We start from the raw sequence: 21,692 nt of genomic DNA on the forward strand, positions 1-21,692 counted from the left end.
CCCCCCCCTCCCATTCCCCCTTATTCCATGTGGGAAAATTTTCTAATTTTTTCACATCTCTTTCTTGTGCTCTTATAGACCAACTGTCTCACCGTCATCATGTTCTCCGACGCCATCAAACGCGCCCAAGAACTCGATCTCGAATTCCACCGCACCGGAAAACCCATCGGTCCTCTCCACGGCCTCCCCATCTCTCTCAAAGACAATTTCAACATCACAGGCTACCCTTCCTCCGTCGGATTCTGCCACTGGGCCAGCGATCCCATGCCCCAAGACAGCACCATCGTCAGCACCCTACTTTCCCTCGGCGCAATCCTTTATGTGAAAACAAATGTCCCCACAGCAATGATGATTGCGGAAACTGTCAATAATTGCTACGACCGTACTTTGAATCCTCGCAACCGCGCGACTACTTCGGGAGGTTCTTCGGGAGGAGAATCTGCTCTGATTGCTTTTGGTGGCTCACCCTTGGGAATCGGAACTGATATTGGAGGAAGTCTTCGTATCCCTGCTGCGTGTACGGGGATTTTTACGCTCAAACCGAGTTTTGGTCGTTTTCCGCATTTTGATGCTCGATCGGCGCTGGCGGGCCAGGAGGCTGTGGCGTCTATTCATGGTCCCATGGCGAGGAGTATTGCCGATTTGAAATTGTATGCACAATCTGTTATTGGTACGGAACCGTGGACTCGTGATCCAAAGTGTTTGGAGATTCCGTGGAGGGGGGCACAAGAAAAGGCAGTGGTGGAGGTGAAGCAGAATGAGAGGAAGAAGAAGCCGAAAATTGCCGTGTTGTGGGATAATGGCATGGTGAGGCCCACACCACCCGTGACGCGAGCTTTGCGCGAAACAGTTACCAAATTGCAAGCCAAAGGGTACGAAATGATAGAATGGACAGCAGAAGATCACGCCGAAGCAATCGATCTCCTGAGCAAATTCTTTCTCGCAGATGGAGGAATTTCCTGCGAGAAAATTCTCGATCCCGTAGGTGAGCCTTGGAGACCAGAAATGAAGGCTTATGAAGACGCAAAAGTTGCGACCGGATATGAAATTTGGCAGTGGCAGAAACAGCGTACGGCGCTGTGTAAGAGATATTTGGATCGGTGGGCTGCTGTGGATGGTTTGGATGCTATTTTGGGACCTACGACTCCTTATGCCAGTCCGAAGAATGGAGAGTTCAGACATGTGGGCTACACGGGCGTCTTTAATATCTTGGATTATAGCGCTGTGTCGTTTCCGACGGGTATTTATGTGGATAAGGAGAAGGATGTGGTGGACTTGAGTGTGCAGGCGTACGGAGATGTCGATGCGCAGACGCAGAGCGAGTATGATGCGGAGGTCTCGCATGGGTTGCCGATTAGTTTGCAATTGACGGGGAAGCGGTTGCAGGAAGAAAAGATTTTGGCCTTGACGGAGATGTTGTTGGAGGACTTGAAGTCGTAATTCACTTCCGATTACGACCGACTATTTGCGGCTGTCGGTTGGAATGGATGACAGTTTGTGGGGCACGTGGGGAGGTTGAAGGGGGAGATGTAGTTATGGTAATCCTTGTTGAAGAGAGAAGATGGGATACATGGAATATAAAGGTTGGAACCTTGTCTTATGCTTTGAAACTTACAGTAAAACTGTAAAAGAACTCTTCCATCTTTTGTGATCTATCATCAGATCGACAGGCACGTATTGATCCTTATCGCTGAGACTCAGACAGAAAACAACATGTTGTATGGAGGTAGAGTCTGGGTCACGCAGACTACAGCACAATAGACAGTTTCAGATGGTCGGATGCTCGCGCCATCACAAACGATCATGCATTATCAACTATACAACTTTTCTTTACTTCGATCCGCATCGTGTCTCTCTCCGACACCTGCGCTGTGATGACCATCAGTCCCCCCCAAAAAGATTCCAATTCCACGCCCCTTTCTTTCTCGGTAAACCAAAAGTACTCTCAACCCTGCGCCGTCTTTCATACATTCGTTCATTCACGGACACGTCGTCCCCGCCAACACGGAGAACTGCGTCGAATACTGAAACTCTCCCGTCCCATCCACAATAATCAACATTCCATTCCCCGTGTCCGTATTTGCCTCTCCCGCGGGAAGATCACACGGGACACTCCAGGTGTACTGCTTGTCTCCGGCCGGAATGCCTTCGACGATGGCTGTTTGACCCAGTGCGCAATTGTTGGAGTTGCCGCGGCACAAGACCAAACTCACGGTGACGCCGTCGACGGGACGCGTCACTCCGCCGTAGTTGGGGTCCCAGGTGATGACGAAGTCTTGTCCGCGTGTCACGGGGTTGGAGCTATCGGGAGCGAGAAGTGCGCCCCAGGTAGGCGACGATTGAGGTTGAGTGAAGGCGTTGGCGAGGGACAGGAGGCCGCTGAGCAGGAAGGTTGTGGATCGCATCGTGCTTGTTGTGGAATCTTTGGTGGGGTTGGTATTGTAAGGAGACTTGTTCTGTGCTTGGAGTTTGCGGTGGTAGAAGTCTTTTGTTGGATACTGGAATAGTTCGCAGTCAGGCGGCGTAAGCGCTGTTGACTATATTATATATACTGCAGTGACTGCCTAGGTGAAACTTCGTGGTCGTTGCCAAAGTTAGTCCAGTAGCCGGGATATGTACGGATAGAACTACGCGTTCACTAGCCACGCCGAAATTAGAATGCAGGGAACATGTCGCACTTTCAAACTTTGCTCAAACCATCACAGTGATGCTGTGAGCCAGTGTGAGGTGATACATAGTAATTCGTAGTATTGTAGGGGGAGCATCAATGTCCGGTCGGATATCAAAAGGTCTTGTTAGGGCCAACAATGTGTAACTTGGTACTCTTCAAGACCGTTGTCGGGGACGAAGTATGCCGTATCGGATGGTGAAACAGATCCAGTTCACGTGTTCATAGGGGTCGATCTGCTACTGACAACTTCCAGTCGTTATAGGTATCGATGGGTAGCATCGTTGTCGCCGAAGCTTGCCGTGTCGATGCCGTGACGTTTGGTGAGGGATTATACGGCCTTTGCAGAGTCCCTTGAATGCCCGTTTGAGCCTGCTGCTGCGGCTTATAGGTGGAGGTACGCTCTTTGTCCGTCATCAATGCCGACTTGTCACTTAGGGCCTAGGATGTAGTGGTCTGTTCATCGCCGATATGACTGCTAGCACGCCGCAATTGACGCCCAGCTTCTTCAATCGCAGCTATGCCCTTCCAGAAGAAAAAGGCCTAGTATATAAGGTTGATACTATAGATGTTAATAGCTCTCCCTCCCATGCAGGGGATTTCCCGACTTTCAAGTTCTTAGCGAAGGTATCTCAGGCACCTTTGGGCTTTGGTTTTGGGGACCCTCTGCTCTCCTCCTCCTTGTATGTTGGGTCTGGGTATCTCTGTGCGTTCTAGGATAAGATAGTAAGAAGGATAGTGAGAAATGCAAGGGGGGAGGAGTCTTTCGAATAGTGGAGTGGTTTGAATATTGACCCGTTTTACGCTCGCGCTAGCCGGAGCTCTCGACTTCTCAAACACTGATCGATATCTTCCACTTTCACTTCCACTTCTCCCATCTCCGCTCCACCCAATCGCACCGCACCCTAATATTTGGCAACATGGCCACAAATGGACGACCGAATAAGGTCATGTCTTCGCGACTGGCGGGCATGAAATTCATGCAACGCTCAGGCCCTCCATCACCCGCGACCCCGATTGAGCCTCCCGCCAAAAAACAACGACTTTCGAGCGGTGCTGCCAATGTATCGCCGGCGTCAAGCCCAGCTACTGCGACCGACTCGAAATTTGCAGGTCGAGACGATTCGAAATGGTATTTGAGCTTTCGTGCGCCGCAAGCGCCTGCCGTGGAATCACCTTTGCGAATAGTACAAGCTGGATATGCGGTGTTGGACTCTGCGAGCCGCGACAACGACTCTTCCGACAGAGATGAGGAGGTCCCATCGCGTCCGTCCATGCCTGGCAGAAAGAGCTTTGGCAAGTTTAACAAGGTCATTGAGAAGCAAAACAATCCAGACATGTCCTCTGGATCTGAATCCGAATCTGAAGAGGACGATGAGGACGAAGAAGACGAACCGGATGCCGAAGATGACACGGGTATAGATGCGCTGATTGCGCAAGGAAAAAAGGAGGCTACGGCTCGTGCCAAGGCGGAGCGCAAAGCGAAGAGAAAGGCAGAAAAAGAAGAATTGCAGAAACTCGCTGAACAGAGGCGGAAGAAAGAAGTCAACTTAAACCGCACGCCGACGAGCATTTCGAATGGCGGTGGTGCGTCGCCGATAACTTGTCATCGGTGCAATGAGAAAGGCCACCGACAGGCAGATTGTTCACAGAAGCGCAATGGAGGGAGACCTTCGAAGTTGAGGAAATCCTATTGAGGAATCGCAGTACAGCTTAATCCGCGTCCCGTCGGTCGTGATCGCTTAATTCCAGCAAAGGCTACGGACGGTGGGGAGAGGAGCACTAATTGGTGCAAGAGTTGTCAACAGCTTCGGGCTGTATTACTGCTGCATACGTGCACGCATTCGGGCGCTTGAAGGGGTGTCACCCCTCTCCATCGCCGAATGAGGCAGCGCTCACTAGTGAGGTACAGAAGGCTGACGGCCAGACATGCTGTCTCCTGCTCAAAGTCCCTTGGATCCGGAATGAGCGAAATCTAATGTCTTACTGAAGCGTAAGTTCCTGCTGTGTGCGGACATTCTCGGTAAGTGCAGCTTGATAGATGCTGAGATCTGAGGTCAATTACACTGGCATTAGCAATAAAATTACATTTCCACGATACCATCACAATTCTATAAAGATCCCACCCTGATCTACTACGACCACTTCCTGTACAGAATTGCGATTGCTGCCCAGTAGCGGAACATACTTCCGCAAGCAGACTTCCAACCATGTATACCGCCAGCCTAAGGTATGCTTCAGCTCTCACAAAATCGGCCACCCAGACTCGTAATTTCCATCAACACAGCAGTTTTCCCAACTTCGACGAAAAAGTCGGCTTGGAAGTCTTCAGATATAATCCTGCATCTGGTGGAGTGTTGTGAATACGGAATCAGAATCAGAATCAGGAGAGGGCGGAAGTGAAATGAAGGATTCATTCGTGTGAGTCGCCATCTTGATGCCTTCATCCAGTGCGGTGCGTTCCTGCTGTGGCTTGTGGTTGCATGTATGTTCTTGATGCAGCGAGAGCGCCAAGATTCTGGGAGAAAGCTCAACAATATACCTGTGCACTACCGCTCGTGTCAACAACAACAGGTAGCTATTCTCCGCGGTTTTTTCCGCTTTGAAGTACTACTTGAAGCCTTCTGCTTGGTTCAACGACGTGTTTGGGACCTGCCTTGCAGTCCGAGAAATTCACCAAGTACGGTCTGCAACGGGAGGACCATTGGCGGTATAAAGACGCCGTCTTCAGCGGTGGTCCCACTGCGTGCACTGAGAAAGTCTTTCCCTCTGACAGGGCTTAGATGATCTTTGGACAGAAAATCCGCAACAGGAAGTACCAGAACGTCTCACTGCGCAATGCCTTTCTTGTGGCTCATGCAGACTGCGAGCCCCTACAGCGCATTGGTTTCTCGGGACACTTTTTGAACGAAATTGGAAACTCCACGTCGACGAAGACAAGCTGGGGCCCGGCATGGAAAGTTTTCACGAGCCTCGAGACCGTCTCTACTGACTGTTTGCAGCAGACCGCGGCATGGAGAGTGCAGAATCAGAGGTTTCCACCCGCTGTCTGCTGGTGGAGAGGAGTTGCTGTTGCTGATTATATGGGGGCTGGCTACTAGCAACTTGGTGCCGCGAGAACGTTCAGTATACGTTCCAGACTTAATTTGGGTTGGATTTTCGGGTAGAGGCTTGGGATGGGTGCTGTATGGGTTCGGATGGGTGTTGTACCCATTGGGTATTTTGGATGGGTTTTGTTTTGTACCCACTGGGTATTGATACATCAGCTAGCGGCGGAGATACCCGATTGGCTATGCTTCATACACTAGGTACTACACTCATACACGCAGTGGAATCCATTTCAACAAACTCCTTCACCAAAGTACAGTACAGGTAAATATCAACATCATCTTGTGTCTTTCCGCCACTTCGTCCCTAATCGGCAGTCTACAATCAGCTGGATTAAATCTGATCCAGCAGACTGTCTCTAGGGCTAGATCAATTATACCCGCTTTATTCAAATATCCAATCCAGTCCGAGGGAGTTTGTAAAGTCATCGGCAGTTACTTGTAGGAGGCACATACCCACAGGAAAGACACAAGGCATTTATAGGGGACAATATCCGATATCATAGGAGAAACAATTGGCTACCTATATCCCTCAGGGTCCTGACCAAGTATGATGAGAAGTATATGTAACACTTCGGCTATTCCTAGCACATGCCGAGCTGCATGCCGCTACTGGTAGGTAGGTAGGTGGTACCGCTCGGCCCAGCTGAATTGATCTACCTACCTCCTACCTATAGGTAACTCCACCTCCCTCTTCTTCTTTGAGAGAGAATACTCATAATTCACAAGTTACCTACTCTTTCACTTGTTAAACCTTTGTCAGATATCATCAAGGTACCTACCTACCTTAGCCATTATACCGCAATCCTCCCCAATCAAGAAAGAAGAAAAACAATGGTGTTCTACGAACCAGGTAAAACGCCTCATGGCCTCCCACGAGATCCATTCAAGGTACGTACCACTCCATCACCAAGAAAGCATAGCATATTCAATTCCTAACCAAAAAAAAGTCCTGCGTAACCCCCCGCCCCATCGGCTGGATCTCCAGCCGCTCCCCCTCCAACATCGACAATTTAGCCCCCTACTCCCAATTCAACAATCTCACCTTCGACCCTCCATACGTAATGTTCTCATCGAACCAAAACCTTTCAGCGCAACGTAAAGACAGCGTCAACAACGTCGAAGCAACGGGAAAATTCTGCTGGAACATGGCGACATTTGCTTTACGAGAATTCGTCAACATGTCTGCGGAAGGAATGGCTCCCGAAGAGGATGAATTTGAAAAATGTGGATTGGAGAAGGAGGAAGCGAGAACGATTGGAAATTGTCCTATGGTGAAGGCTTCGCCGATTAAATTTGAATGTGAGTATTATTCGACGTTGCGGTTGCCGGGGAGTCCGCCCATGGGGTCTGTGGATGTGATTGTGGGGAGGGTGGTGGCGGTGCATATTGATGAGAAGATTCTTACGGATGGGTTGGTGGATTTGGGAAAGGCGATGCCGATTGCCAGGTTGGGATATCATCAGTATTGCGTGGTCAAGGCCGAGAATATTTTTGAAATGGTGATTCCTGGTGATCCGAAGCTGCTGGTGGGTTTGGAGGGAAATGCGGATGGGCAGAAGCGGATCCATGATGATGATGGGGAGGGTCAGTTTAGTCGGGGAGCGGGAAAGAGCTGAAGGATACATGTAGATGCAATCATCATCTTTTTGTTTCAGTCCCCGTGGCCTCAAATATTACCTGCATCACTCCAAGCTGTTTGTACGACTTCTATGAGTCTACCATGTACCTCGTACATATCGCTGATGATGGCCGGTATTGCGTGCAATGTGTGAGGCTTTTTCTGGTCCTGTCAAAAGTCAAAACAAGTCACTGGAATCGTCCGTCGTCTTCATCAAGTCAATTTACAGAAAATAGGTACTCGTCATTCTTTCCACTGCGTCGCAGCGTCGTACCATAACGTGACTGCTGTAAGTACCAGATCATGCATCCGCAAAACTATTGCGCATTACTCATGTGCATCTTGCCGACTTCATCCGATGCGCCACTTCGTCTCCTGACTTTTTACCCTTCGGCAACACTCTTCCCTAAACAGTGCCCGCAATGCTCAGCTCCCTGATTTGTCCTAACACATCCTCCACTCGTGCATCGAGATCGCCGCCGGCATACTGGTCGCGTGTCGAGGCATCGAGATACTGCTGTACTTGGGCCATGCGGCTGTAAGCTTCCGCGCAGAAGCGTAATTGAATTTTGACGAGGGCTTCGAATGATGGATCGAGGTATGGTACGCTATCACAAAAGTCAGTGGGTCAGCCACCTTTGACACAGGTTTGATCTCGCCATACCGAAGATCGATCAACTGAGGTAGCTCGTCCGAAAGCTGTTGATTCAGCTGTTCGTACGCCGCTTTCGCCTGTTTCATCAAGTCAGCTTGCTCTTCTGCAAACTTCTGCCTGAAAGGCGCCATGATGTCCTCCAACTCAGACGGCTCAAAGAAAGGGGTGGGCACGTTGACGCGAGCGCGGGGAGACATCTTGTCTGTCTTTGCTTTGCGCGATGAACTCGTGTTGCGCAAGAGAAGTGGCCGTGCGCTCTCCGAACTGGCCTTGTACGGGGAGCTCGGGTTCCGGCAGTGCATAGATATACTTCTCTGGGTATCCTTGCTGCCGAGGCAACTGAGCGACAGCGAACTGCGATGCGCTGAAGTAAAGAGCTGAAGGGGAGAGAGGGCCTTGGATTCGCGAGATGAGTGAAGAGGCATGCTGGTGTGTCGCGTTGGACTCGCGGGGGTGCGCTGCGTGTCTGTATTGGGATGACTGAGTCGGGATGGCGTGACTGGCATTGCCACTGGAAAGGTCTCCTTGGACGCTTCGCGTAGTACAGGCAGCGTATCGAAAAAGCCAGAGTGCCGATTTTTGGTCGGTGGTGTCTCCGTGATGACAGGGCTTCTCTGCGGAGAGACTCCTTCCTGATCCGGTGGTGATTCGGTCGACGGTTCAATGGGTGAACAGCCGAGCGCGACATCCAGAAGGGAGTTCTTGAGCAGGCTGCTCGCCCTTGATACACGATTCATCACACTTGAGCTACGCCGAACTCCACTACTTCCCTTGGCAGCCGCCTCATCGACCTGGATCCTGGAAACATTCCTCTTGTGCCGGAGTCCATCAAGCGCTTTTGGCGGAGAAGGAAATGACAAATCATCACGAGGTGCAGCAAAGTCGTCGGCAAACAAATGGCTGGTGCGAATAAATTCGGAAGCAGACATTACCATTTCAGTTTCCTTCTCCGTGCGTGGAAGCTTGGAGGCATCTTTGTCTGGCTTTTCCACCAGCTTCTTGACTTTACTGCGCATGGCATCATAGTCGAGCATCTTGTGGTTCCGCTTCTTGATGCCTGTAGAATAGTCAGCTTAGGTGAAATCGAAAGGTATGGCAGAAAATAAGACTCACATTCGTTGATGTCGGGAAAATAAGCACAAAAGCGATTGATGGGCTCCAGCACGGTAGTTCTGTAACAAAACTCAATGAGCTTATCGTCCTCCTTGACCTTGCGCCAACACATATCCCTCGTGTAGTTCCTCCTGTTTCCAGCCTTGAAATTGAGCTCTGCCTCAATCTCCTGGACAACATTATAGTCGTACATGCCGACGTCCTCGTCAAAGACCATGTCCAACAGACTTGGGTCGTGGGAAACACACCTGTATGGCCCATCAAGCGCCTTGATCGTCTCGGCGTCGAGGTCTTCTACCGCTTGCTTGTAACTTCTGCTCACGCCGTCCGAGGCTCCGCTGTCTCCGTAAAACGCGTCAATGGTCTCGGCAATTCGCATCTGGCTGGCAGTCATGGCGCGCAGACTGTCAAGATAGCCTTTGGCTTCCTTTTGCAGGCGCAACGACGCGGCCTCGAGGGTGCGGTAGCGGCGCTCTTCGACTTCGTATTCGCGGTCCGTCGTTCGCTCGACGTGGCCCGTCTTCATCATCAGATTCGTCGTCGTCCGGCCCACGCTCTTCTTGAGCCCGTTCCACGACATCTTGGCGGCTCTTCACGGTAATGGAGGGAACGATGCAGTGCTGAAGGTGTAGTAGTCGATTTCGCGACCAGAACTAGATAGGGGACGGAGGGGTGAGAGGGGTGGAGCGGTGGGCAGTGAGGATGTTGTCGCGAGAATCAATCGTGTAGTCAACAGCAAACAACACCGGAGAGTGGCTGAGTCTCAAGAAGCGATGTCATGTTTCCACGCCCCACTCGCGTCCATATTCACATGCACTTCGTAGGTACTTCGTGCCGCGATACCACCACCACCACCACCATCACCACTCTCCACCATGCCTATCGCTCTCGGCCTCGAGGGCTCCGCTAATAAGCTAGGCGTTGGTGTCATCCTCCACCCCGTCTCGTCGACTCTTTCCTCACCGCCCTCTCCCCACGACAGCGCCCACTCCGATGACGGACTGCGAAAACAAATCGATTCTCAGCCCGTCCAGATTCTCTCCAATCTACGCCACACCTTTGTCTCTCCGCCAGGGACGGGTTTCCTCCCCAAGGACACAGCTGCTCACCACCGAAGATGGGTAGTCCGCCTCGTCAAGCAGGCCATCAAGCAGGCCGGAATCCAGATTGAAGATATCGACTGCATATGCTTCACTCAAGGGCCCGGAATGGGAGCTCCTCTATCAAGTGTAGCCATTGCTGCAAGGATGCTGAGTCAACTATGGGACAAACCTCTAGTGGGTGTGAATCATTGTGTGGGACATATTGAGATGGGACGAGCCATCACAAGGGCACAGAATCCCGTGGTGCTATATGTATCAGGAGGTAACACGCAGGTCATTGCATACTCTGCGCAGCGTTACCGCATCTTTGGAGAAGCCTTGGATATCGCTGTAGGCAATTGCCTGGATCGTTTCGCGAGAGTCTTGGAGATCTCGAACGATCCGGCACCAGGATACAACATCGAACAGCTCGCCAAGGGAGGCAAAGTCCTGCTCGAGCTACCCTACGCCGTCAAAGGCATGGATGTGAGCTTCAGTGGTATCCTGGCCAAGGTAGAGGAAATGGCACATAGATTGGGTCACGATTGGAAAGACGAAGACAGTGGTGATCTGGTCACAAAGGAGGATCTGTGCTTCACGCTGCAGGAGACTGTCTTTGCTATGTTGGTCGAAATCACAGAGCGGGCGATGGCACATGTAGGAAGCTCGCAAGTGCTCATCGTGGGCGGCGTAGGCTGTAACCTCCGACTGCAAGAGATGATGGGCATCATGGCAAGTGAGCGTGGAGGCAGCGTCTTTGCTACGGATGAGAGGTTCTGCATTGACAACGGTATAATGATCGCACATGCTGGCCTGCTGGCATATGAGATGGGCTACAGGACGAAGCTGGAAGAATCCATGTGCACTCAACGTTTCAGGACTGATGAAGTCCTCATCAACTGGCGTGACTGACATGCTCACGTTTCCAGATCAGACTGCCTATATCGCTCCCCTGGGTCTTGAGCGTCTCACCTGGTGTTCCACATGCTTACATACTCAATCATGTTGGGTTCTTTGCCGATACCAAATCATGCCTACTATATTGACACCGCACCAATACGTGTCACCTTAGCATGCAAGAAGTCTGGTCTTCTGATCATGTGGGATCGCTGGAAACCCGCCGGTAGTAACTTTATGCTACACTTCAACATCATCGCGCTGCCTTGCAACCCTGCTGCAGCCTCAGCTCTCCTGCTAGTGGTGTCTTCAGCTGCGGCATTAGCAGTGATCTGGCCGGCGTATGGCGCATGCCATGTTATTCTTGCATTGAGGCACTGATGTGGAGCAGAGCGACAATGCTACCACAGCCCAATGCTCGAGGAAACGCAAACCTGCCGTAGCACATTGTCTCTGCATCGCGATGCTTGGCATATCCAGCGCGCCAAGAATTCGACTGCTACCGTCGGGCAGGCCTCAGCTAGCGTTCTCTGCCCCAAGTCAGCTATGTAACGCTACCCTAGACGTACCTATGTTATTACGATTGGGACCCGCAGAAGTGAGACCCTGGACGACGTGGTCATGCAGCCTTTAGCTGTGGGTATAAGTCTCGTCAAGACCAGCTTGGACAAGCCTGACATGTTGTCGATTTGGAAGAGGTCTAGTCTGAGGATAGGTTCCCGCCACAGACCTTATCCCGGAGACTCAGTCAAACGGGCAAGTCCTTTGGGACTTTGCAAGGCTCTCATCAATAGCCCACCTGCTCCTGTCGATACATAAGGTAGCGCCATATGTCAGCATACATTTCCAATCCCGTTGTGGCTACCGCGGACTCCGTACCGAGGACCCTGTGATAGCTATGTGTACTTTGGCTACGAATACTAATCAAAGGGGCAAGAATGTTCTTGACTGCGTTATTTGCCTGCGTTCGTATAGGAACCACCTACGTCCGAAAGGCGGTATGTCATGCTAAGCTCCTCACTCGACCGAGAACGGCGCTAACGATGTACGAGTAGAAGGGGAAGCCCTGGATGGTGTCAATGCCGACCTGTACGACGAGGCCGCCGATCCTATCTAGACCAACAAGATGCGATCCGAACGGAAGTAAGATCCAGAGATGGCTGACCTGTGTTGTCAAACCATTTTCCACATTCGACAAGGCCACCTTCGCCGCAATGTAGACTCTCTTTCACGATGTTCATCTTATGTCCAGCGTTCCGAAGCCCCTGCCACGCATCCAAGTCTTCGAGTCATATGTGACACGAGGTGACCCATTCTCAACTGCTCCATCCGCTCCTTTGGATCAGTAGGAAGCCGCGCGTGTAATCGCAAGCCGACACGCGAAGTAAACGCGCCTCTGCCTCTGCCTCTGCCCGTGCCCGAGCACTTTGCACAAATTGCCGAAGTTGTGGAGCCTCCCTTCACTACCCTCCTCTTCTCGCGATGATGCTGGCGGAACGAGGGCCATAGGAAGCTATCCGTGTCGAAGATGTTCACCAGCGGGTCGAAAGTATTGTGGCCCCACGAGAGCACCTAGGCTTGTCAGAAGCCTCTCGTTCTAAGAGGCAACATGCACGATGGCGGCGAGCTCAGCCTCATGACTATCGTTGCTGCGGAAACCTTGCACCAGAAGACGCCCAGTAGGACAGAGTCAGGATGACTTTGACGGTGCAGTATTGCTCTGGGGGGATAGTGGTTTGCCATCACTCCGCAGGTGTCGCGTCGATGCAGCAATACACCATTCTACGCCCGACACATGGGAGAAGACGACGCTGTCGAGCTTGTCGTGATCGCTGCGAGCATCCTCGCGTGCTGAGGGTCTCGACTCACATGGAGACAAAGTGTTGTGGGATGTTCAGGAAAGAAAGCATGTTCTCCGCTTCACTCAGTCGCCATATCTGCCTGTTCGATGAGCTGCAAAATACGAGATCTAGGCAGTAGTGGCGCATGATAAGGGGGCCTATTCACACCGTAGGGGAGTTCCCGAGAAACGTATGGAGGCCTGGTACAAGATGTGGGAAGAGGCTGGCACAATGGTCACGCGTGGTGAGAGTGAATGGGAAACGAGTCACAATCGCACGGGAGCGTCCCGGTGAGAATTTCGCGGTCGCCCACCCAACGTATAAAAGACGTGCCTCTTTCCTGGGAAACCTGCGCTTCTTTCTCCCACTACCACACACAAACCACCTCCCGCCTCTGTCCAGAACCACTCCTCTACCGTCAGTATGCCCACCGAGCCAACACTCCACTCTCCAGTGGATTCCTCACTGTCACCGTCGCATCAGAACTGACTCATCGTGCCTCACAGCCACCCACCATTGACAAACAGGACATCATGTCCGACGCACAGGAGTCCTCCGACACCTCCGCTCCCGTCAGCGAGATAAGCTCAAGAGAGCACGCCCTCCTTGTGGCAGCACTTTCGTCGCTCAAGAGCGGTAGGTCGTTATCATGTTACAGTATTTTCGATGACTGCTAACCCTTGACAATGGTATCAGGCGCACCTGAGCTGGACATGGACCTGTTCGTGAAGTTTGGAAACTTCAAGACCAAGAAGACTGCTCTCAACCAGTGGGCTCTTCTGAAGAAGAAGCTGCTCGCGCGCCCAAAAGAGGGCGAGGAGGGCTACAAGGGTACATCACCTTCACTCACCTCATCCTGCCCCATCGCACAATACTCCATCCGCACAGAACTAACTTGTCCATATCAGCCCCCGTCCCGGCCACGCCAAAAAAGACTCCGGGCAGAAAGCGCGCCAAGAAAGAGTCGGACGAGGGCAACGACCTCGACGATGAGGGCGAGGCCGTGAAGAAGGGCAAGACTCCCCGAAAGACGGCTGCCAAGAACGCGAAGAAGGGGCCTGACGATGGCGCTGCTGAAGACGAGGCCGTCGCCGGAGCCGACACTGGCGCCTCCCCACCATCGATCAAGAAGCCACGCGGCCGACCACGCAAGAATGCTGCTACTGCTGCTTTCAAGCCTGTCAAAACGGATACCTTTGCAGAACAGGCTGCTGCCGCTGCCGCTGACAGCGAGCATGTCGACTCCGTCGACCCAGCTGAGATGGTGCCCGCTGCGCAGCGACAGGAGACTTCCATTCCTGTCGCTGTCGACGAGAACACCAACATGGAGGGTGTTCTTGAGACGACAGAGTGAGTGGTCATTCCGACCACTACACTGCCGACACACGCTTCTTGCAGAGACTCCTTTTTCTCTACATGAGCTGGGCGGGCCTCACATGCATGGGCTCTGAAATTCAAGTCTTGCACGTGGTTGAGGCGGGCAACACACTCTTCACTCTTCTCGTAGCTGCACTTGCTGTAGTATAGCAGGTGCGTTGGGCTACATACTCCGGTGAATGTCACGAAACTATCACAATCACAATCACGTGTCTTCTCTCACCTTGTCAACTTCCATGTCTCCTTTTTCCTCTATTCGTCCTCATGATGTTTGTGGTCCGCCGTACTTTCGCCAAGCCATCCTCCTCATCTCTTGACTCCCCATCTCCAACGAGTACACCATTCATCCATCCTCCTTTTCGTGGCTTCTGCTCCCAGAAGAATTCAACCTTTTTGATGGCCTACCCTCACCACCTCACCTGTCCTTCTGCTTCGGCCTGTACTCCGCGATTTCCGGGCGTCTGAACAAGAGGTACATACTTGTTCATGATTGACATCCAGGAACAATCACTCGGCGACCAGCTTACCTTGCAATCCCGCAACAGGGCTTCCGCTGCACAGCCCCAGAGAATCTCTCTCTCTGACTCTCGGTCTCTCTCATCCGTCAGACGTGCCAGTCCTGATTAATTCATCTCAAGCCTCAAAGCGCAATGTCTGACATGCTGTGCTGTTTCAGCGCCAAAATATATCCTCTGAGACTCTGCCCAGTCGGACAAGATGCGGCACGCAGCGAGTTCCTGGGCGGCGGCGTGGTATCTTACCGCGCTAGAATAATAGAAAAGAGACAGGTATACACTAAGGTACCGTACTACTGCCAGGCACAATTCGGAAAGCTGGAAATCCGTTGGACACGGGAAGCTCGGCCAGTTCGTAGCAACCAGGATCTGCCATACGAGGTGGCAGTTGGTACAGCTGTAAGTATGCGCTGGGGTCGCGCGCTTCAAAACTCCTCTCTCAAATCAGAGTCATCCAAAGAAGCTAGAACGCTGTCGGCCTCTAGGATGTTCTTGTTGGATGACTGCCGCGTGCAGCGAGAGACTGGTCGCTTCGCAAAGTCTCAGATCCCCGGACCAGTAGGCACGTCTCAATCTCAAACACTTTCGGGGCGTCCTTGGAAGACAGCTTGCTGTCAGCTTGCTGGAGAAGATCATCCACACGAGGTATCGACAGTAAGATGAGGGCATGGCGACCAGGGCCGTCGTGGTGACCAGAGGGTGCAGAGGTAGGTATAATACTTGTGTACCGCCAGCGCGCTCGGTGGACGCGAGTGTTATAAGTATTCCTCAAAAACTTGCTCAAACCCACGCACGCAGCTTAGTCAATCAATTCGCCATACCGCCTATATTCACAAGATGCAGTCCCGACTCACCCTCCTCCTCCTCCTTGGTTCTTCCGCCTACGCTCAGACCGTCCACGAAGTCGTTGCCACAGATGGCGTGGAATTCGAGCCAAACTCGCTCTCCGACGTGGCAGCAGGAGACATGATCAAAGTGACTTTTAGCAAAGTCAATCATCATGATATTGTCTCTGGATCGTGGGCATCGCCTTGCGAATTCAATAGCGCTGTCGGTCTCAACTCTGGTGTCTACAGCAATGGAGAAGTCTTTGAGTTCACCGTGAACTCTACAGATCCTCAGATTTTCTTCTGTGCCGTCGGACCTCATTGCCAGTTGGGAATGTCTCTTGCTGTCAATCCCAGGTAAGAAAGAGAGAGGAAAAAAGAGAGAGAGAGAGAGAGAGAGAGAGAGTTCTTGCTTAGCTATATAAGCAAGACCCTCAATCCTCAATTCCTCTTTTCTTTCTTCTGTCCATCTCAACCCTTTAGTAGTAAAAAAAACACCTACCTACTATATATACTAACAACCCCCATCAGCGGCGACGAAACCATCGAAGCCTACCAAACCGCATCCAAAGGCAAAGAAGCCACAGGCCCAACTTCTGAAGGTCCCGTAGGAGGTACACTAGTGGGAACCATGACAACAGCCTCCTCCAACGACGACCCTGCAAACTCCACCACCACCACTACCAATACCACGGAATCCACTAATACTACCGAATCATCCAACACTACCAATACGACAAGTAGTCCAACTCCTACTGCCTCGAGCTCTGGAGCTGCTGCTGGATTCGGTGCTAGTGTGGCGATGATTGGTGCACTTGTTGTTGGCGCTATGGCGTTTGTTATGTAGAAAATTGTCGTATCTACTCTACTACTGCCGTTACTTAGTACTACTACTACTACTTTGTCCTCCTTGTTGGAGAGGTCTTGGGGGGGGGGGTTGCACGTGCGCGGAACGGAAACGAATTGATGCCCGGAAAGAAAGAAAGAAAAAAAGAGAGGGAGGGAGAATTTGTGTGTCTGGAGCTAGGAAGGATGTCGTTACCGATATGAATGTTGGTTCGAAAGAAAAGAGTACGGTAGAGACACATAATCCATCATCTCATTATCACACTTTTTATTCTCCTATTGACCTTCTTCTTCTTCATATCATTCACATAACGTACCTACCTGTATAATCCGAACACCCATCTTCTTCTCTACCTAGGTACTTTGAACTTCTCGACGTTTAATTTCCACTAAACTGCGCTTCACTTGACTCGACAACCTAAGGTACCTAGTTTACCTGAATTAACCAACTCCACCTCTTCACACCAAATCCTCCAAAATAGCCTCCAACTCCTCCCTTCGAAACGGAACCAATAACCTTTCCGTCCCCAAAGCATCTTTTTTCGATTCAATCATCTGATGATCATGAAATTCTTTCAATAACGTTCGGAAATTCACTTCGCTCGAACACACAAATTCTTCCACGGCTTTGTGGTAGAGAGTGCGATATTCTACGCCTCCTGATGATGATGTTGCTGGCATGGAGAGTTTTTTCGATGGAGTGGACTTTTTCTGTTTGGGCTTTTTGGCAGGTCTGCCTCGGCCGCGGATGCGTTTGGATGGAGAATGTTCTGCTTCTGCTGCTGCTGCTGCTTCGTTGTCATCTGCGACTCCGATGATGTCGTCGTCGTCGTCGTCGTTTTCGTCGTCGGGTTCACTATCTTCGCCTGCGCCGGGACCATTGAGAAACATTTCGCCCTCGGTATCGGCGAGAGCGAGTTGTTCTGCTACGAGGATTCTGAAGAGAGATCTTGCGTTTTCCGGTAAAGATTTGAGGACGTAGCCTACGCCGTCTTTGCCTCCGAGACGTCTGCTGCTTCTGCCGAGGAGGGTGTTGACATCTTCTACGACTTCGATCTCTGCGGTATAGGGCGAGAAAGTCGTGGCGTCGTGAAAGAGGAAGTTGTATTGCGAGGCGAGAGATATGTCCCACAAGAGGGGGAAGTTGGGATTGTCGCATGTAGCTATGAGTGATATGCTACGATGGGCGGCGAGACGTGCTAGTAGTGTTTGAGATGCTGCTTTGCGGAGATTGACGTGATCGAGTGAGTGGATGATGAGCTTGATGGGTTCCTTGGGTGGTGTTTCCGTCAGAGTCGTCAAGATGGTGTCGAGCATTGCAGCGGGTTGTGCTGGAAGCTTGCTGCCTTTGTGGACAATTACACTGGCGACGGTGGTGAGCACATCTCGTATCGTCAATCCAGAAGCGTAGCCATTGACTACGACAATATTCGGTGGCTTCTCTGATTGGCCATATATGTGCTCAGCATAGTCCATGGCTAGACTACGCTTCGAGCCATAACCATATAAGCAAATGCTGAAACCTTCCTCTAATTCAAAGTTCCATTGATTGAATGCTCGTACATGCAACTGCTTCAGCATCGCAATATCCGACTTGTGCGGGTCTTCATAAGACGCAATTCGAGCAAAGTAGTCTTCATGATTGAGCAGGAGATTGCTTGGCATAGTATTGGCAGATGTTTTGTTTCCACCACCTCGATTCTGAAAGAAGAAGAGTTCATGGGGTGGCAGATTGGGTGGAGGACTAGGAGTACGCTCACGCCTCTTCCCTTTCGGTCGTCCTCGTGGTCTGCCCGTCTTTGACGGGGTGTCTGGCGCAACTGCTATCTCCATTTCCATGCCGTCCTCCACATCTTCATCCTCGCCCAATATGGCCTGTGCAATGGCTTCATCCTGCTCGTTCTCGCCATCATCGCTGTCGTCTCCCTGTGCAATCTGCTTCTGCAGTGTTCGCTGACTCTTCTTACGCGCCGAGCGATCGTTGCGGTCGTTCCGAGTGGCCAGCGGTGTCTCTTCAGCGTTGTCGTCTACTTCTTCCTCTGGCCTATTTGGAGTGGCAAACAAGACCTTTCGGAGGGAACTGGGTGTAGCATCAAAACTCTGCAAGCCATTGGCCTTGGTGGGAGTCTGCTTCAGGATGGAGCGAGAGGGCGTTTCTGAGCCTCGCAAAGGACTTGATATCGAAGGGACATGGTCGTCTGGAGCGCTCCGTCTGGCCTTGCGTGGAGTCGGGTCATCGTCTTCTGTTGTGGTATCGTCTCGCTTGCGTCGTTTGGGCATATTTGAAGGTTGTTTGAATCAATGTGTTTCCGGCGCAAGGTTGACGCGTGTTGGAGGACGCGAATTTGGAACTCTCCCCTTGCCCACTCCACCCTACAGTAAGTAGGTACCTTCACCTCTCCGCTATTCACGACAACAACCACACCACCTCCCGCATACACTCCGCCTCCCACCGTCGCCGCCATGCTGTCCGGCGTGCTGCTGTTCAACCAAAAGGGTGAGCTGCTCATTCTGCGCGCTTTCCGCCAGGACATGCGCCCTCGACTGGCCGATGTCTTCCGGATCCAAGTCATATCGAACCCACAGATCAGATCGCCCATACTCACCCTCGGGAGTACGACCTTCAGCCATATCAGGAGCGAAAATATCTACATTGTGGGAGTGTCAAAGGGCAATGTCAACAGCGCCTTGGTCTTTGAATTCCTGTACAAGCTGGTCCAGCTCGGAAAGAGCTACTTTGGGCGCTTCGATGAAGAGGCCGTGAAGAGCAACTTCGTCATGGTCTACGAGCTGTTGGACGAGATTCTGGATTTTGGCTATCCTCAGAATACAGAGACGGAGACTTTGAAGATGTACATCACCACAGAAGGAGTCAAGAGTGAGCGAGCACTCGAAGACAGCAGCAAAATCACCATGCAGGCGACGGGAGCGCTCAGTTGGAGAAGAGACAACATCAAATACCGCAAGAACGAGGCATTTGTCGATGTTATAGAGGACGTCAATCTGCTCGTCTCGGCGTCGGGCACAGTATTACGTGCTGATGTGAATGGAGCTATTGAAATGCGAGCATATCTTTCTGGCACACCAGAATGCAAGTTCGGTCTCAACGATGCTCTCACTCTTGGCTCACATTCTGGAAGTCTAGACGGAGCAGCAGGACCTACTGGAAACTTGGCGGGGAGCAAAGCGACCAAAGCAGCAGCTGGTAGTGTCACGCTGGAAGATGTCTCTTTGCACCAATGCGTGAAGCTCAGCTCGTTCACCACCGATCGCACCATCTCCTTCATCCCCCCGGACGGCTCCTTCCAACTCATGTCGTATCGTTGTTCCGAAAATGTCAACCTTCCCTTCAAAGTGCAAGTCATCGTCAACGAGATTGGGCGAACCAAAGTCGAATACTCCATTGCGATCCGAGCAAACTATGGCGCAAAGCTCTTTGCGACCAATGTCAGTGTGCGAATACCGACGCCTCTCAACACTGCGAATACCACACATCGCTGCTCGCAGGGCAAAGCGAAGTATGTTCCGGCGGAGAATGTCATCGAGTGGAAGATTGCGCGCTTTACAGGACAGAGCGAGTTTGTGCTGTCAGCAGAAGCAGAGCTGTCGGCCATGACAAACTACAAGGCATGGTCAAGACCTCCACTGAGTATGCAATTCAGTCTGCTCATGTTTACAAGTTCGGGCTTACTCGTTCGATATCTCAAAGTGTTTGAGAAGAGCAACTACTCTAGCGTGAAGTGGGTGCGCTACATGACGAGAGCTGGTAGTTATGAGATACGATTCTGAGTGAGCGCTTCATAGTTGTGGCTGCTCATAGCACATCATGACTATCGTATAACTCTCTGGCCCTTTGCACGGAAGGCATCCATACAGGCAGTGCTTGTGGTCGGTGGTCCTGTCACTTCACGGATGGTGCGACCCTCGTCCTCAATCCCATGCTCAATGCCAGCGGCGCCTTATAAGTGTCGCGGCGCTTGAAACAACAGACAGCCAGACCTCACATGGCTTCACTTTAACCGCAAAACGACCTGAGCAAAGCTTCCTGTCTTACATGACCATTGACAGCTCTACATCTCAGGCTTCACGGATACATGTGACCAACCACGACACGATTGCGATGAGCGATCACGAAAAAAGCCTTGCCCTGACATGCCGTATACACTTCGAGGACCTCTACAAAGGCTCTGCCGCCAAAAGTCTTGTCGAAACTGTGGATGAGGAGGGAGGTATGGACTCTTGGTGCTAGAAACATGCAAGGCAAGGGCATACCGTGCATCGCCAGGCCCAGCTCTACAACATGGTATCCACTGACAAGGCTGTTTTGTGCTGGTGTTAGGAGGACCATGACAATGTCGACGGGACCCAAGGATACCATGGGAGATGATTTCGAGTTGTTAAAGAAGGCCCGATTCGAGTGAGTTGGCGACGAAGCCGGTTCATTCTGCGGCGGCCTTCAAAGTCCATTAGACCGTCTCATGGAGGAGTGGAAGTGCCAGACTTGTTGTGAGGATCTTGTTTTCTTCAGCACTGTAGCCATGCCGCTGAAGTGAGGTTCCTAAAGCTTTGACCATGCTGTGTGTGTATATACACAGACCATTTGGTTGAATCCAGGCACACGCTGCATTCACAGATTCGATCGTTCCATCATCATCATCATCATCATCCTCCTCCTCCTCCTCCTCCTCCTCGTTTGCAAACTGCGGTGAGACGAGAGGATGGCGTTTGCATATCGTTGTGTTGTTTTGCATTAGGAAACTTCTCATCCGCTCAGCCGTTCAAACGTATAAAAAAAGAATTAAATCTTGCATCTCCGACCAGAAAAAGTTCAAGAAAAAAAAAGCATAATCTCTCCTTGTCTCTCCCATCCATCCAATCATACTACCGTAGCAGCCATGCTGTGTATCTCTCTTATCAGCACATTCAGCAGTAGCAAGCAAGCACCAACAATCAATCAATCAATCATTATCTTTTATCATCCTTTTCAAATATAAGAAACATCCTCCCTTCGACTTCACCTCCTCTTCCTCCTCTTTTCTGCTGTCCATTTTTTCCAACCTCTATTTTTTGTTTTCGTTTTGCAAAAAAGGCGTTTAGCATGTCTGTCCTCCTTGATGAAACCCCCCTCCCCCCCCCCCCCCCC

At 51.4% G+C, this 21,692-nt stretch overlaps 12 protein-coding genes across 12 annotated transcripts in view; 8 read left to right on the forward strand and 4 right to left on the reverse strand.

The window, feature by feature from the left end:
• Positions 1-1,563, forward strand: part of SEPMUDRAFT_149961 (amidase) — a 2,496-nt gene extending 933 nt beyond the window's left edge. The window contains exon 2 of the mRNA XM_016905878.1: positions 79-1,563. Coding sequence (XP_016760374.1) covers positions 79-1,440 — 1,362 coding nt within the window. The 3' untranslated portion in view covers positions 1,441-1,563. The remainder of the gene's footprint in view (positions 1-78) is intronic.
• A 437-nt stretch (positions 1,564-2,000) lies between these two features.
• On the reverse strand, positions 2,001-2,387 carry SEPMUDRAFT_17832 (uncharacterized protein; the record flags this gene model as incomplete). The annotated part of the gene is made up of 1 exon (XM_016908300.1): positions 2,001-2,387. A coding segment is annotated over one exon (387 nt), but the record flags the coding sequence as incomplete, so codon positions are not given.
• Positions 2,388-2,662: 275 nt separating this feature from the next.
• Positions 2,663-3,177, reverse strand: SEPMUDRAFT_149962 (uncharacterized protein). The gene has a single exon (XM_016905879.1). The coding sequence runs from the start codon at positions 3,083-3,085 to the stop codon at positions 2,891-2,893; it is 195 nt and encodes a 64-aa protein (XP_016760376.1). The 5' UTR covers positions 3,086-3,177; the 3' UTR covers positions 2,663-2,890.
• Positions 3,178-3,566: 389 nt separating this feature from the next.
• On the forward strand, positions 3,567-4,764 carry SEPMUDRAFT_149963 (uncharacterized protein). The gene has a single exon (XM_016905880.1). The coding sequence runs from the start codon at positions 3,589-3,591 to the stop codon at positions 4,363-4,365; it is 777 nt and encodes a 258-aa protein (XP_016760377.1). The 5' UTR covers positions 3,567-3,588; the 3' UTR covers positions 4,366-4,764.
• Positions 4,765-6,609: 1,845 nt separating this feature from the next.
• On the forward strand, positions 6,610-7,337 carry SEPMUDRAFT_31754 (uncharacterized protein; the record flags this gene model as incomplete). Its single annotated transcript, XM_016908474.1, has 2 exons — positions 6,610-6,666; positions 6,726-7,337. Coding segments are annotated over 2 exons (669 nt in total), but the record flags the coding sequence as incomplete, so codon positions are not given.
• A 123-nt stretch (positions 7,338-7,460) lies between these two features.
• SEPMUDRAFT_149964 (BAR-domain-containing protein) lies at positions 7,461-9,860 on the reverse strand. The gene is made up of 5 exons (XM_016905881.1): positions 9,413-9,860; positions 9,165-9,223; positions 8,984-9,108; positions 8,061-8,128; positions 7,461-8,004 (listed from the first exon to the last, which is right to left on the reverse strand). The coding sequence occupies exons 1-5, from the start codon at positions 9,742-9,744 to the stop codon at positions 7,803-7,805; spliced, it is 786 nt and encodes a 261-aa protein (XP_016760379.1). The 5' UTR covers positions 9,745-9,860; the 3' UTR covers positions 7,461-7,802.
• A 179-nt stretch (positions 9,861-10,039) lies between these two features.
• On the forward strand, positions 10,040-11,158 carry SEPMUDRAFT_46911 (peptidase M22, glycoprotease; the record flags this gene model as incomplete). Its single annotated transcript, XM_016909018.1, has 2 exons — positions 10,040-10,105; positions 10,190-11,158. 2 exons carry the CDS (start codon positions 10,040-10,042, stop codon positions 11,156-11,158), a joined length of 1,035 nt encoding a protein of 344 aa, XP_016760380.1.
• On the forward strand, positions 10,200-14,562 carry SEPMUDRAFT_126535 (uncharacterized protein). Its single transcript, XM_016902082.1, has 5 exons — positions 10,200-12,141; positions 12,199-13,401; positions 13,491-13,620; positions 13,681-13,815; positions 13,893-14,562. Exons 3-5 carry the CDS (start codon positions 13,518-13,520, stop codon positions 14,336-14,338), a joined length of 684 nt encoding a protein of 227 aa, XP_016760381.1. The 5' UTR covers positions 10,200-12,141; positions 12,199-13,401; positions 13,491-13,517; the 3' UTR covers positions 14,339-14,562.
• Positions 11,249-11,586, forward strand: SEPMUDRAFT_118196 (uncharacterized protein; the record flags this gene model as incomplete). The annotated part of the gene is made up of 2 exons (XM_016901408.1): positions 11,249-11,484; positions 11,535-11,586. 2 exons carry the CDS (start codon positions 11,249-11,251, stop codon positions 11,584-11,586), a joined length of 288 nt encoding a protein of 95 aa, XP_016760382.1.
• Positions 14,563-15,713: 1,151 nt separating the features above from the next.
• On the forward strand, positions 15,714-16,550 carry SEPMUDRAFT_118198 (uncharacterized protein; the record flags this gene model as incomplete). Its single annotated transcript, XM_016901409.1, has 2 exons — positions 15,714-16,060; positions 16,235-16,550. 2 exons carry the CDS (start codon positions 15,714-15,716, stop codon positions 16,548-16,550), a joined length of 663 nt encoding a protein of 220 aa, XP_016760383.1.
• A 262-nt stretch (positions 16,551-16,812) lies between these two features.
• Positions 16,813-18,829, reverse strand: SEPMUDRAFT_87942 (ORC2-domain-containing protein; the record flags this gene model as incomplete). Its single annotated transcript, XM_016910458.1, has 2 exons — positions 16,813-17,286; positions 17,428-18,829. The coding sequence occupies 2 exons, from the start codon at positions 18,827-18,829 to the stop codon at positions 17,009-17,011; spliced, it is 1,680 nt and encodes a 559-aa protein (XP_016760384.1). The 3' UTR covers positions 16,813-17,008.
• A 152-nt stretch (positions 18,830-18,981) lies between these two features.
• SEPMUDRAFT_149967 (clathrin adaptor, mu subunit) lies at positions 18,982-21,228 on the forward strand. The gene has a single exon (XM_016905882.1). It carries the CDS (start codon positions 19,013-19,015, stop codon positions 20,336-20,338), a length of 1,326 nt encoding a protein of 441 aa, XP_016760385.1. The 5' UTR covers positions 18,982-19,012; the 3' UTR covers positions 20,339-21,228.
• Positions 21,229-21,692: the final 464 nt, after the last annotated feature.

The sequence above is a fragment of the Sphaerulina musiva genome (assembly GCF_000320565.1).
Source record: "Sphaerulina musiva SO2202 unplaced genomic scaffold SEPMUscaffold_6, whole genome shotgun sequence".
Lineage (NCBI taxonomy): Eukaryota > Fungi > Ascomycota > Dothideomycetes > Mycosphaerellales > Mycosphaerellaceae > Sphaerulina > Sphaerulina musiva.